The following is a 15776-nucleotide window of genomic DNA, read 5'->3' on the forward strand; positions in this document are numbered from 1 at the left end:
TTAACTTTTGAACCAAAGCACCTAGAATGGTATATGGAGACACTTTTTCGTATAAGTCGACCACTAGGATTCTGATTCTGATATCCGTTTGATGTTATGACATCATTTTGACCCAGAAATCCAAGATCGCCGCCATCCATTATAGCGAAAACGTAACTTTTGAACGGGAGCACCTAGGATCATGAATGAACACATTAGTTCGGCTAAATCGATGCGCTGAAGGTAACAGATTGATTTACGGTCAATGTCATATGGTAAGATCAAGGTCATTCAAAGGTCATCTTCGAGGTCATATATAATGGTGACGGAACTGAGATCCTGTACACAACCAGTATAAAAGAAACGAGAACCCTGCAGCCGAACATGATGAATAATGGTTCTAGGAGTGCGCTCCTAATGGCGTGAGGGCCATATCGGCTGGATTTTAATGACGGTACAAACCTCTTGTTTAGCACAATGAAGGTCTAACGGGTATGTCAGCTATCTGCGTGCCATGCTGCTATGGATGGTAGCGTACGGCAACAATAGGTACGGGAGGTGGCTTGTCTGACTTCTGGGCGATGTTGACAGCTCTTCCTGCTGATCAGGTCGACTTCCTTCGTACTGACTTCGCTCAGTCCATCACAGGCAGGCCATACTCCAACATGGCCTGGGACAAGTGGATCGAGTGTACCATGAACACGGGCAGCAAAATGAAGGCTGGTTGGCTATCCATCCTCCAGAATGAGAAGCAGCTTCTGGTGCACTCCAGAAATGTGAACAATATGGCCCAGATCCGGGCGGCTCACAACACCAACCGAAAAGAAGCCAAGAAGGAACACACAGAATGCGGCCCAAAACGAATGCGAGAAGATGAGCAATGCGTGCAGGACCTGGTCGCATGCATGCATTAGTTTGACTCCTTCCCGTTCGACCCAGCCTCACCCACCCTCCGCGCCTTACAGTCAGCCATGCCTGCCTCTGATGAGCTCGTTGTAGACTTCAACTCAGCCCGTGCTGCGGGGGAAGAGAAGTTGATCAGCTTCTTGCGAGAGTGCGTGTTCAGTAAGAATACCATTATACCTCCATCCACGCACCCATTCCTCTGAACGGAAAAGCCAGTGGAGGAACTCAAGGCAAGAGCTGCTGAGATGCAGGGGAGCGCTCTCGCGGCAGTGATCGACCTGATTGAAGTCAGTCAACTTGTGAACTTTCAGCGGCACATACAGGAAGACACAGAAGAGCAAGCTTGTCCAGAAGCTCTCTCTCTGCAATCTGTAATCTGCAGGAACCCTACATCGCTCTCGTCGATATGGACATGGTCTGGAGGACAACTCCATCAGCAGACGCAATATGGAACCCCATACTAGTGGTCAGACTACGTCCACAAGGTGTCATCAATCATCCTTGCCCGCCATGGTAATGCTGATCGTATCATCTGTGTGAACGACCCGTACTACGCAGCATACTCGACTGAAGATGACGAGCGAGACCTGCGGGTACAGGATAAGGCACATGTGCCCAACACCTACCTGAAATTGGGCGACCCCTTCATTTCATTTCAACTTAGTTTCGTGTTTATATCCAATTAAGATTCAAGTATACTGTCCTGGGCACACACCGTAGCTATATGGGCTGTCTAGGACAGTGGGTTAGTGGTTAGTGAGAAAGAAGAGGGTGTAGTGGTCTTACACATACCAACTGAGCCATTAAAACTCGCTCTGGGTGGGAGCCGGTACCGGAGTGCGAACCCAGTACCTCAGGACGGAAGCGCATGTCTGAACTCGCTCCGAGGGCTGACGTGTATGGAGGTCTCTACCCTGGGGGTTTTAAAGACAGTATAATCTCTCTGCTATATATATAATTTAAACAAAATACAATACAATTATAAAATAAGAAAGAAGACCCAAAAAAGTTAAACAACATTTTTTATTAATGTAATAATCAACAGATAAACATTTTGAGCATATTGGTGTGGTAATACATTTGTATAATATTACTGTGTAAATCAGCAATTTGTTCCTCTGATAAAGGCTAAAAATACCAACCACCCAGTAATTAGACTGGATACATACGTACACAGATACTCTCGCACAACACACACACACACACACACACACACACAGAGAGAGAGAGAGAGAGAGGAGAGGGGGGGGGGGGGGGAAGAAGAGAGTGTGAGTGAGTTTGAGATACACATAGATGTATGGGATGACAATTTACTGGGAGGGAGGGAACAGAAGGAATTTGCCATGACATAGGCCTCTATATTATTTATTAACAATGTTTCACAGGGGTCGCGTTAACCTCCACCCCTAGCCCGTTTCAAGGGCCTTTTCTAATGACTTTGTTTTTGTAAATTCATCATCCACAATATACAACACTAAATTGCCCTGAAAACGAGTCCCTGAGAATCTATATTTATATTCCGTGGAGCATGGTACCGAATTCCCCGACATATTTCTCTCACTTTGGGAGCTGGTCTCATTTGCCTTCAAAAACAAAAAATGTCCCTTTTTAGAATGCTGTGATCACCCCAACCCCAACTGGATCTATTGGGTGTGTGTGTGTGTGTGTGTGTGGAACTTTAATAAAATATATGTCTGTCTGTCTTTAAGGTGCACCGATTTCATTATAGGCGTGTTACGTAGCATAAAAGAACGCATGGTTAAGAGACACCAATCAGAAAGCATTTAGGCCTAAACACAATGTAGGCCGAATTTACGAAGCATGTTTTTAGGTAGACCTAGGGTCGGTTTCCCGGAAATACACAAGTAATAAACAAAAATCCCAAAAGAATAGACCTACAACGTATCAAACGGATCAGCCTTAGAAAACAAAATGTCTGCAAAACGCTGTCGCCTCCCAGGACTTTTGAACCCTATGTCATACGTGCATGCTCGCGCACGCACACACACACATTCATCCGTTCATATATATTTATTATCGTGCTTCTATCAAATTAAGGTTCAAGCACGCTGTCCTGGACACACACACCTCAGCTATTTGGGCTGTCTGTCCAGGACAGAGAGTTAGTGGTAAAGTTTGTTAGTGGTTAGTGAGAGCCTTACACCTACTCATTGAGTCGTTGAACTCCTTCTGAGTGGAAGCCGGTACCAGGATGCAAACCCAGTACCTTCCAGCCCTAAACCCAGTAGCTTAACCACTACATCACCGAGGTCGGTACATTCAATGAATAATATGAATATATAATTGCGTTACCTTATATGTATTATGCATCTGAATAACATACACGTTGCTGGATATAAATACAATCGAATCAGCCCATGATTATACGCTATTAAAACAGTTCATCAACAGGCACCGAGTCTTCTATTATAATGTCATTCATAAAATAAAAGTATTTCATAAAATTAAACGGTAAAATAGAAAAATTGTGCCAATAATCAAATGTTTTGCCCTGAATGAGATAACGAAAGCATTCGTTCTGTTCCATAAACCGTGGCAATAGTTACGTGCCTCATAAAAAAAAAGAATCTCTCTAGACAACTTTTCTGTTATGTGATCACGTTAAGTCGCCATTAGGCCTAAGTGATCACGTGATTCATAATGAAGTCTATGGTATCACCACGCTTCAGCACTCGCGGCACTTTGAACTGATTAGTTGAGACTGTCGAGGTGGTTATCATGAAGTAACGTAATTTTTCGAATGTTCCAGGTTTCACTTGGTGCACTTTCATTGGTCCAATGCTTCCCTTTTGTCGGAAAGAGCCGTAAACGAACGACTGTGCGCAGAGAGTTTTGTCTATCTGCAAAAAAAGAAGAAGAGAAATTAAGTCTTATTATATCAACCTTTTTCTCTGTCAACACTAAACATTAACCTTTGTCGCAGTTAAAGTTTAAATCTGTTATTGTTATTATTAGTCTTGTTTCCATGTTGATAACATGTATATTGTTCTGCTGTGAGATAAGAGAATGTCTTTATATAGGCAAAGTTTGCTGACAAATCCCAACAGAAAAAAATAAATATATATTGTTAGAAAACTGCCTCGGTGTATTAAATAAAATATCTGTTCCCCTGACCCCCCCCCCCCCCCCCCCTCTCAAAACCAAAGTTGAATTGTAGAATGATGTCTATACTTAGTAGCCTCACCTGCCACTATGATCTAAACGCTTACCATGTTAAGTTGATCCTCACTGACAACAGCGCCGTCCAGTTCGAGGAAGACGTGGTAGAAAGGAGCCTCACCAGAGGGCGCTGCAAGAAAACACATACCATGTAAACGGTTAATCTTTAACGAGTACTTCAGACAACCAGCCGATCGTTTAACTTAACGCTCGTATATTGCATAAATGTTTAGTCTAGAATAATTCTGTCTCGATTTATACAACCGACATTTGTCGGAGGTGGCGATCGGGATGGACGTGCCTAAACCTTCAGTGGATATAGCCACTCGGTGGCGTAGTGGTTAAGCCATCGGACTACAGGCTGGTAGGTACAGGTTCGCAGCCTGGTACCGGCTCCAACCCAGAGCGAGTTCTTAAGGGCTCAATGGGTAGGTGTAAGGCCACTACACCCTCTTCTCTCTCACTAACCACTAACCAACTAACAACTAACCTACTGTCCTCGACAGATAGCCCAGATAGCTGAGGTGTGTGCCCAGGACAGCGTGCTTGAACCTTAATTGGATATAAGCACGAAAATAAGTTGAAATGAATGAAATGAATAGAGTTTTGGTTGGTTGGTGTAGAATTAGTTCTTAAAATTTTCTTTCAGTTGACGTTTGACTCAGTGCCTTCATACACCTCTTCCTTCAGCTACATTGTTCTGCACTGTACTCGCTCCCATCTCCCCTAACAGAAATCAGTCTTGCCCCGTTAGTGTGCATTTAATAATCACTTAGACTAGAACGTAATTACTGATTATTTTAGCCGTACATTATTGCATAACCTTACCCCAAAACTAATTTCCTTTTACCCTACAAACAGCAACACTCATTATTAAGACTATATACAATGTTTTGACTTGTTGCTTATCAAGGTATTATATGTTTAGAATCGTATTAACTTAAAATGTTTTGAATTTTGGGCACCTAAAACTAGTGCTAACAAGTGAGTACATCATACTAGAAAGTAAATAAATAAATAAATAAGTAAATAAATATAAATAAATAAATAAATAATAGGGGAGGCAATAAGCAATGGAAAATGTAAGTAATATTTTAAAGTCTAACTTCACCAACTTTTACAATATGCTTTTTTCTTTCTTTTTTTTTATATACTAACCCGTCCCATCCATGAGACCACTCTCCACGCATGTGTAATCTATCAACGTCACGTCCGGCCAAATGGAGATGGTAGTATTCAGTGCTTGATAGAACGCATATTCTGACGTTTTCTCAGCTCGGACGTTCAACAGTTGCCCTTGTCTGGTAATACAATAGATAATGTTAAAAGCATGTGTTCCGTGTCTGTTAAATAACAAAGATTTTTAAAAGCAAGGTTGCACAGCAGTAGTTTGTTCAGAATGGCGAGTTTCCGCAAACAATTTGGTGCTGTATTATATTAGTTATTATATTCATTAAACGTTACCGCAAATACCAGTTTGAGAAATTGTCTATTTGAAAAATAGACTATAACTAGTTGTGTTCTTAACTATGCTTTGCTGGTTTAAGACTAAACGTCATGGAAACGCCATCATTAAATATCCCATACAGTGTTGTAGACCTACAACGACTTTGACATACCTGTACAAGAACTCCACCACAGGACACTGGTTGTAAAAGTCAACCACCCTGATGACGTCACCAAGTCGGTATCTGTACAGACAGCTGAGGTTGGTGATGACAATTTCATAATCTTTGTTCAGCTCCACCTAGTGAAAAACATGACACATTAGTTTTCAAATATGACACATTAGTTTTCAAACATGACACATTAGTTTTCAAATATGAAAATGTTCAAAAGCGCAAGCAACGACTTGTCTGTACTAAGAACGAATCCCAGTTCTTTGTTACAACTAATCAATGCAACTGTGAAAGATAACATGTATTTCAAAATTGAAACTGAAGATTAAATTGTTATACAAATTGTGGCGAACCTAATTTAAGGTCTAAGTAATTCGAGTAAGACCCAATTTCGCATTAACCTAATTTAAGGTCTAAGTAATTCGAATAAGACCCAATTTCGCATTAACAAGTAAACCACAATTCATGGTTCTGAATCGGATTGAGAGAGGATTGACTGAAAATTGTATTTCACGTTAACCATTCGGTTTTGATGCCCGAAATTAAAGTTTAAATTGTTTAACGACACCGTTAGAGCACATTGATTTACTAATCATCGCCAACTTGGTGTCAAATTGTGACGCATGGAATAATTTCTTCACAAAAACACACTACCGGGTACCCTTTCTCATTATCATTATGTTAGCAATTTTATATGAATTTTCAATAAACTGGATAGCACATACCACAGCCATGTGCCATTGGTTGTTACGAGAGAAAAAACCAAAAAGAAAATAGATACACCGAGGGGATTCGATCCTTCGACCAAGGCACCTCGGGCGAGCGCTCAATCCACTGAGCCTCATCTTGTGCCTTGAAATGAATGAGTTTGCACCTGAATTAGCTTCCGCGATTAACGGTTCATTGTAATTCAAGTTATCTGGCTGTACTTCAAGGTTTAAACCTCTGAAATTCGAACCACCAAATCGAACCTAAGCATTCGTGTACACTATTATATATACGACTATAGGTATATACATGTATGTGATACGAAATATACGCATTACTTAATACGCAAACGTTTACATAAATAAAATTATACCACCGTAGCCTTTCCTTTATTAAGATATTTACAGCACACAGTAGCCTTTCCTTTATTAAGAATCGTTTATGTCAGTAAATGGAAGTCTCGGCAAAGTTTCGCTTTATACCGCGCTAGAAAACATACCATTACATAGTCACGACCTTTGAAAATCAAATCAAATGCATTCTGTGTTCGGTGCTGCTTCAGTGGTAATAACGCTACATCTGGGAACTTTTCTTAAAGTCAAATTAAGGCATACCCCATAATAAACTCAATCATGTGTACCTACATTTTGAGAATACAGACTTTGTTTAACGACATTTTCTAAGGTGGAACTTGTCGGTGGTGGTTAAAAAATGAGAGGTTTAAAACTTGAACTGGGCTAAAATAATAAGCTATCTCTTTATAACCAATCGTCGAAAGTAGGCCTACTTCTACGTGCAAAATTATCAAGTCAAACTGATTTTGAGCGGAGATTAGTTAAAGTTTGTTTGTGTAACGACACCACTAGAGCACATTGCGTTATTAATCTTCGGCTATTGGATGTCAAACATCTGATAATTCTGAGAGGAAACCCGCTACATTTGTCCATTAGTACACAGGGATTTTTTATATGCAAAATCCCAAAGACAAGATACCACATACCACGGCCTTTGATATACCAGTCGTGGTGCACTGGCTGGGACGAGAAATAGCCCAATGGACCCACCTCTATCCTCGACCGACCGCGCATCAGGCGAGGGCTTTACCACTGGGCTACTTCCTGCCTGAAAAACTAAAGATATAGACTATCGTAATATAAATTACCTCTACTTAAATTATAAAGAAACATATTGATAAAAAAAAAAGAGAAGAAATATCTGCCATTCTTGTACATCCCTATACCCCTAACTAAATAACGTAGTTTAACTACTTGGCACTACGTGGCAGAATGAAAACAGATCTTTTAAAATGTTTTTCGTTTGTTTGTGTAACATAGGCCTACCTCGTGTAGCAGCAGTGTTTTTGGCTGCAGTTCTCCTGTGTTTTCTACAGGAATAAACTCAAATACTTGGGCGGATGGTACCAGCAGGAACCTCGACTCGGCCGAGTCAGGCCAGATGTTCACCCCAAGAAGACCTTCTGATGCCGCGTACATCAGCGAATACACGGGCACACCGTGCAAATACGTGTCTTTAAGCTTCGCTGCATAGATTTCATTTGAACCAGAACCAACAGTTGTTACTATATTTAGATCTGGCCAGATTCGCTTAGCCAATCCAACAATTCCACGTCTGCGAGCATCTCGAAGTTCGTCTGCTCGTTGTGGGTCCGACTTTAAACAGTTATTTAGTTTCTTTCGAACACGTTCGTCAATATTCAAAGACTGTTTGATTTTACCCGTTTCAATATTCTCCACCAAATCGTCCCAGTGGAATTCCAACATATTGAAAGAGTTCAGTAAAATAGATGCAAAATTGGTTTCCAGCATTCCAACAGATTTTTCTTTAACGCCAAACAAAAGATGGACGTAGAGAGCTTCCGGTTCCGTTTCAATGTCGTAGCCGGCAGGTGGCGTTGTATACATGTGAAGCATCGTCTTCATCCGGCTTGGTGACGGGGAACTCGGGCCGATAGGAACGCCATCCGGTGTTGACCGTGGTTTTGAGTTGTAGAATATTTTCAACGTCTTCTGCAACATTTTCATGTTCGGGAAAGCACTGGCCATTCTGTAGTAGGCCTCGGTGACCCCGTCCGTCAGCGTGGCGAGAACCTGACCCTTCAACACCGGTATCGTGCTACTTTTCCCGGTCGTGCCTGACGTCACGGAATACCGCACTGGTTCTGATGACGTCAGCACACCTTTCTCCCCTTTCATCATCCTGGAAATATACTCCTCGTAATGGCTGTACTTCGTCAGCGGGTGCCTCTCTGTGAACTCTCGTATGGACGAGATTTGTGAAAAACCGTACAGCTTTCCGTACTCGCAGTTCTCATTTTCCTTCAGCTTTTTCAGAAGCAGCTTCTCCTGCACGTTCTGCACGTTCTTTGTGTTCTTCTGCAGCTTCCTGTTGACGAAGAAGCCGACGAGAAACAGGAGACGAGTACACAGGTAATGTTTGAGGATGCCGACCAGGGAGCTGATGACGATTTTGCTCCTCCGGAAGGCGTCGTACACGAGCCACGCCGCGCTCACAGAGATCAAGACGGTTAGCGTCGTGCAGCTGAATTTGTACACCACCAGGATGGCCACAAAGAAGCCAGTAAGTACGCTGGAATCTGGAAACAAAACAAATACGAGTGTAACGTCACGGCCATTTTAGATAAAATCCATCCTTTTTGTCCCACCCTGAACACTGTTATTGCAAATATTAAACAAAACATAAATCAATGAGACAAACGTGTAACTTAGTCATTATTCCTAGGTTCAGTGCTGTATATACATACATGTTTTGTGTACATTTTAAAATCATTTGCAATAAACAAAATGAAATGATACCCATATATGAAATGACCCTATACACTTATGTGCATTCTACAGACCAAGGTCGTGTCTAGCGGGGGAGACAAAAAAAGAGCAATTTCTAAAATGAACATCTTTTATTGTCTGTATAAAATCGTCTATTACCCTACCCTGGTTCTTTTTGTTTTGCTGGGTGCGTCTCTGTAAGAGAACATTAATCTTTAACAGGTAACAACTGAACATATTGAGAATGAATAAAAGAACGGACGAACGAATGAACAAACACAATAGATGTTTAAAGACACCCGGGCAGATTGTAAAAAGTAAAGTTTGTTTCATTTAACGACGCCACTAGAGCACATTGATTTTTTATCTTATCATCGGCTATTAAACGTCAAACATATGGTCATTCTGACACTGTTTTTTTTTAAAGAGGAAACCCACTGTCGCCACCCGCTGTCGCTGATCTTTTATTTGCGCTTCCCACAGGCAGGATAGCACAAACCATGGCCTTTGTTGAACCAGTTATGGATCACTGGTCGGTGCAAGTGGCTTACACCTACCCATTGAGTCTTGCGGAGCACTCACTCAGGGTTTGGAGTCGGTATCTGGATTAAAAATCCCATGCCTCGACTGGGATCCGAACCCAGTACCTACCAGCCTGTATACCGATGGCCTAACCACGACGCCACCGAGGCCGGTCGGGCAGATTGAAACAACACATGGTAGAGCTAATGGGTTTCATTCAAAGCAGATGGTGTGTAGGGGGATGGGGGAGCACGACTCGACCCCATTAGAAACTTTGTTCGCTCAGTTAAGACCCCCCCCCCATTAGAAATTCCTGCACACGCATCTGCTGAGGTAATCCATGAACGAAACGAGCACGAACTATTCTTGTTATATTAAATTAAGGGCTGTTGAAAAATAATGAAAGAATGAACCTGGTCAGCAACTGACCGTAATAGATCGTCGGTTTAGTATATGTAGACCTTGAAATTAATTCAACAAGTTCGCCTATTGCATAAATAGTCTCGACCGATATGTTTAGAATGTGTATGCTCCCGAATAACGTTATAAAAGGCGAAGTGTAATTGGTCGATATTTAAATTGTTATTTATAGATGAAATGTCACCTGGACATGGGACACGGTTTTTATCTTTTCCCCTATAATACATTAGATATTAATGTAACACTAGTGTTGCTTTGCTATCCATCTTTTTTCATGTTATGCATATTTACGGTTTTTATCTTTTCCCCTATAATACATTAAATATTAATGTAAAAATAGTGTTGCTTGCTATCCATCTTTTTCAATATCCTCTCTATACACAGGACATTAATTCCAGTGTATCCAAGAAATGGTCACAATTATTTGCGATAAATAGGTCATATGGCCATATGGTCAAAACTAAGTGATGCATAATTAATTTTCAGATGTATATATTACGTAAAGAATTCACTGCATAGCCGGTGTATTATATGTCCTGGTGAATTAACGCCGGTATTCGATCACCGCACATTTATGACATAACGCACGTGTACACTATTCACGAATAATATATGATATAACCCCCGAGATCACCGGACCGCGATCGATTCGTTATTGACTTTGTAAATTACTGCCATTACATACCAAGTGGATCTTGCATAATATTTAATTAACAGTCCAACAGATGATGTTTTAGAGCAGAACTGCGGTGTTAACTGACTACACTAATCAAAGGTCAAAGTAACTGCTGCTATAATATGTATAACGTGTTCAGATTGGTAAATCAATAACTGCCTGTAAGTCAAAAAGCAAAAAGTATATTTGTGGACAAAACACTTGTCTGTATGTAAAGAGAATAAATGAAACACCATCTAAGCACATTGTCTCCGTCCCGAACACGGCCATTGGCGAAGTCAGAAGATTGCCTTAAGACGTGTCTGGACATTGATTTGATATATAGACGCGTAGAGCGACTATAACTATGACTGTGGCATTGTTTTAAATTTTGATATGCACTTTCCGAAAGATAGGGCAGCACATACTGCATTTGATATACCAGTCAATAGGCACAGGCTGGAACGGGACAAAACCAAATGGGTTCCCCGAGGGCGGTGGACCTATTATTTACCTAAAATGGAAGAACGGGGAAAGAAGAAGAAAACGAAATGAATAAAGCAGCAGCATAGGAAATTGAAGAAGGAAGAGGAGGAGAAGGTGTAGGAAAAGGAGGAGAAGGAGTAAGAGAAGAAGGGGTAATAGGAGTACGGGGATAGGAAAGAGGAGGAGAAGAAGGAGGAGAAGGAGTAAGAGGAGGAGAAGAAGAAGAAAGAATAGGAGAGGAAGGAGGCGAAAAAGGAAGAAAAGAAGGAGTAGGTGGAGAAAAAGTAGGAGTAGAGGAGGAGGAGGAGGAGGAGGAGGAGGAGAAAGAGTAGAAGAAGAACAATAACTAGAAGAAGAAAAAAGATAAATATTTTTGGAAAGAAGACTCCATTATATAACTTTGTGTTCACTTGTTCTCCGCGTCGTTTGAGTGTTAAATAAACACAGGATCGCTATCCATTACTTAGCTTATCTCAAATTACTTCCATTCAAGGTCATATATGACAGTATATCACAATGCCAGCCGTGTTCAGGAGGCCGAATAAACACGCGTAATTTGACTGGTACCACCGTCTTCTATCCCGTCACATTCAGCTAACGTTCAGCACAAAAACCAGTCTAGTACCCGTACGCGAACACTCGTCCTCCTGAACAAGCCTCTGGTGTCATGTTTGGGTTTAGTTGGTTTGCATTATTAAGACAGTGGTGCTTTCTTGATACAGTTTTTTTTGTCTATCGACACCACTAGAGAACATTGATTAACCACTACTGGATGTTAAACATTTGGTCATTCTCATATGTAATCTACGAGGAAATCCGCTACATGTTTTACAGTAACAGCATGGGATCTTTTTATAGCACTTTCCCAGACAGAACAGCACATACCACGGCCTTTGATATACTAGTCGTGTGCAAGCAATTGTGCACGAGCGTCTACCCCCACCTCTGTACACGCGCCTAATGAATCGTGATATCCAATTTGTGCGTGCGTGCATGTGTTTGCGTGTGTGTGTCTCTGTCTCTCTCTCTCTCTCTCTCTCTCTCTCTCTCTCTCTCTCTCTCTCTCTCTCTCTCTCTCTCTCTCTCTGTGTGTGTGTGTGTGTGTGTGTGTGTGTGTGTGTGTGTGTGTGTGTTATTAAGGTGAAATTGGTAGATATACGACAGATAATTAAAATATAATTACAATTAAAAACAAAATAAATATTGCAAACATTTTTCAAATCTATAATACACATGAGCTAATTAAATACGTTGTATATTCGCTGATCGCGTTTAGATATATATATATATATATATATACTCTTCAAAAAAAGAAACGCAAAAGGGTACAAATGGGTTATAACTCCGATTTTATGTTTCCTACCGGTTCATGCTTTGTGAATATAAGGTCATTGCATGTCCCAAACACATTCCCACGGTTACATTCGATAAAACGCAGCTACTGTACAATAAAGTTCCAAAGTGTGAATATTCGCAAAAACGCAGCCACGTGCAAACCATGTCACCACTGCACGTGCGTTGTCTGCACGCTTAACATGAACACCGACAGTATAAAAGTGCAGGGTGTTCGCTTGCCTGGCCTCTGTATCTGGCCGACAGTTGACAATCCAGGACATGCCAGTCTCAGTGAACCGCAGAGAAACAATGCCATCGGCCGACTAGACGCAGGCGAATCCAGAACGGCCGTTGCCAGGGCATTCCATGTGTCCCCAAGCACCATCTCCAGACTGTGGGACCGTTACCAGCAACATGGATCAACACGTGACCTCCCTAGATCCGGTCGACCACGGGTCACTACCCCCGGGCAGGACCGCTACATCCGGGTACGCCACCTTCGGGAACGATTGACTACTGCCACCTCCACAGCCGCAGCAATACCAGGTTTGCGCAGGATATCCGACCAGACCGTACGGAACCGCCTACGTGAGGTAGGAATTCGTGCCAGACGTCCAGTTCGAGGTGTCATCTTAACACCACAACACCGTCGACTCCGACTGCAGTGGTGCCAGATTCATCGACAATGGCCTCCAACTGCGATGGAGACAGGTGTGTGTTCAGTGACGAGTCCCGATTTCTGCTCCGACGTCATGATGGAAGATGTCGCGTGTATAGGCGTCGTGGTGAACGTTTTGCGGCAAACTGCGTGCAGGAAGTGGACAGATTTCGGCGGGGGTAGTGTCATGGTGTGGGCAGCCATCTCACACACTGGCAGAACTGACCTGATCCACGTGCAGGGCAACCTGAATGCACAGGGCTACATTGACCAGATCCTCCGGCCACACATCGTTCCAGTTATGGCCAACGCCAACGCAGTGTTCCAACATGACAACGCCAGGCCTCACACAGCACGTCTTACAACGGCTTTCCTACAGAACAACAACATTAATGTGCTTCCTTGGCCATCGATATCACCGGATTTGAACCCAATTGAGCATCTATGGGACGAGTTGGACCGACGCCTCCGACAGCGACAACCACAGCCCCAGACCCTGCCCGAGCTGGCAGCAGCCTTGCAGGCCGAGTGGGCCACCATCCCCCGGGACGTCATCCGTACTCTGGTTGCTTCAATGGGCAGGCGGTGCCAGGCAGTTGTCAACACACGCGGAGGCCACACCCGGTATTGACTCCAGATGACCTTGACCTTGGTGGTGTGTCCTATCACTTACTCACAATGGACTAGAGTGAATTGTGAACAATCCTGCAACATTTGGTAAATATCGGACTCACCATTCAATAATTAAATCAATTCTCCAAATGTTACGACAATGTGGTTTTGCGTTTCTTCTTTTGAAGAGTATATATATATATATATAGATAGATAGATAGATAGATAATATATAGATAGATAGATAATATATAGATAGATAGATAGATAGATATCATGTTATCAGTTATTTTAAAGCATGAACTCCTGAACGAAAATATCGCCTGACATACTATAATAGTTAATTAGTATCTGTAATGCGAGGTATACTCACGTACCGCTATAGGCCCTAAAACGCGATATATTCAGTCAAAGATACCCTGATCACGTCACGTAAATTAAAGCTACAATTTCCACTAATAATTGTTCACATTAAAAAATTTAATACTTCTTCATTTGAATATTAATTTTGCAGGGCCATACCTATGTCAACAGGGCGAAGACAACCTCCCTCCACGCCCCACCCCCACCCCCAACCCCACCAGAATATCTTCTTTACTAGTGTGTCTTGATTCTTTTTCTTTCTTTTTTTCTTTTTTTGTGTTGTTAGACAGAATAGACGTCAACACAGTACTTACAAGCCTGGATGAATGAATGAATGAATGAAATAATGAATGAATAAATGAATGAATTGACTACAACGAATTTATTGAAAGTAAACGTGAGTACATGTGTACAGTGGACATGGCCCTGATCTGTAGACCAAAAACAATAATATTTATGTATATATGTGTGATGACAAACATTTGTACTGCGCCGTAGGAACAATATTTGGTGTCGTGCTTAAGCCACCAGCTATACGGCTGGTAGGTACAGGGTTCGCAGCCTGGTACCGGGTCACACCCAGAGTTTTAACGACTCAATGGGTAGGTGTAACTTGTAAGACCCTCTTCTCACTCACTAACCACTAACAACTAACCCACTGTCCTGGACAGACAACCCAGATAGCTGAGGTGTTTGAACCTTAAAGCACGAAAATAAGTTCAAATGAATTAACACACTGTAGTGTGTGGGTATAAGCTCCTCAAAATTGTACACACTTGTATGTAGTAAATTAAAATAGTTATAAAAGTAAATGTTTTGGGCTTCGCGGGGAGGGGGGGGGGGGGGGTCACAGGTCCTCTCCGCCCCCTCCCACTCCACCACAGCCATGGATATTAAGAATATTACAAAAATATAAAAATTAACAAACCTTGAACTGTAATCTTGATGGCCTGCATGATGAACATCGACTGGTCGTTACAGTTAGTTACAGTTAAACTTGTTCTGTAATCGTCAATGTATGGCCCGTGAATCACTGTAACGGTCTACTGCGCATTACCAATGACGCTGTTGCGAAAGCGAAACGACCAGCTATTACACATTTTGAAAAAGGGAACTGTCGTCTGTTCGGGTTGTTTACTATCTCGGTTGAACTTAAGCATGTGATCGCTCGTAAGCGGCTGTTTGGTTATACAGTTATTGTTTCTGGAAAAACCTAGCTAACAGTTATTTCATGAAGGAGTGGCCCAATACAGTGAAGTGGCAGTATTATTAGCCGTGGTTATTGTTCAGTCATTATGACATCACACAAAGTCTTTGTCTTCTAAATGTGCAGACGACGCAAGCAGACGTGGAATGGCACGTGATATAATCAATACAATGGTAACCCAATTCCTGCCCACGCGCACAGAAACCGGACATAAATTATTGTTATTTTCAGAATATTTTTAATGTGTCCGTGCTACAAAAGTAGTGATTACATTTAATTATCAAACAGCAGCAACGACTTAATGTAGGCCTATACGGCCATG

General features: G+C 42.0%; 1 protein-coding gene across 1 annotated transcript; it reads right to left on the reverse strand.

The window, feature by feature from the left end:
• Positions 1 to 3070: 3070 nt before the first annotated feature.
• LOC121380163 (GH3 domain-containing protein-like) lies at positions 3071 to 15441 on the reverse strand. The gene is made up of 6 exons (XM_041508958.1): positions 15176 to 15441; positions 7733 to 9006; positions 5685 to 5812; positions 5224 to 5366; positions 4116 to 4195; positions 3071 to 3746 (listed from the first exon to the last, which is right to left on the reverse strand). The coding sequence occupies exons 1-6, from the start codon at positions 15210 to 15212 to the stop codon at positions 3525 to 3527; spliced, it is 1884 nt and encodes a 627-aa protein (XP_041364892.1). The 5' UTR covers positions 15213 to 15441; the 3' UTR covers positions 3071 to 3524.
• Positions 15442 to 15776: the final 335 nt, after the last annotated feature.

Source organism: Gigantopelta aegis, chromosome 8 (genome assembly GCF_016097555.1).
Source record: "Gigantopelta aegis isolate Gae_Host chromosome 8, Gae_host_genome, whole genome shotgun sequence".
NCBI classification, from domain to species: Eukaryota; Metazoa; Mollusca; class Gastropoda; order Neomphalida; family Peltospiridae; genus Gigantopelta; species Gigantopelta aegis.

What these genes read in the sequence shown, in the direction of transcription:
- LOC121380163 (XM_041508958.1), bottom strand. Translation starts at nt 15,212, where the DNA reads ATGTTCATCATGCAGGCCATCAAGATTACAGTTCAAG. An exon ending in GTGGTGGAGTTCTTGTACAG is followed by an intron (nt 5,367 to 5,684) that starts GTATGTCAAAGT and finishes TTGTATTACCAG; the next exon opens with ACAAGGGCAACTGTTGAACG. An exon ending in GTGAGGATCAACTTAACATG is followed by an intron (nt 3,747 to 4,115) that starts GTAAGCGTTTAG and finishes CTTTTTTTGCAG; the next exon opens with ATAGACAAAACTCTCTGCGC.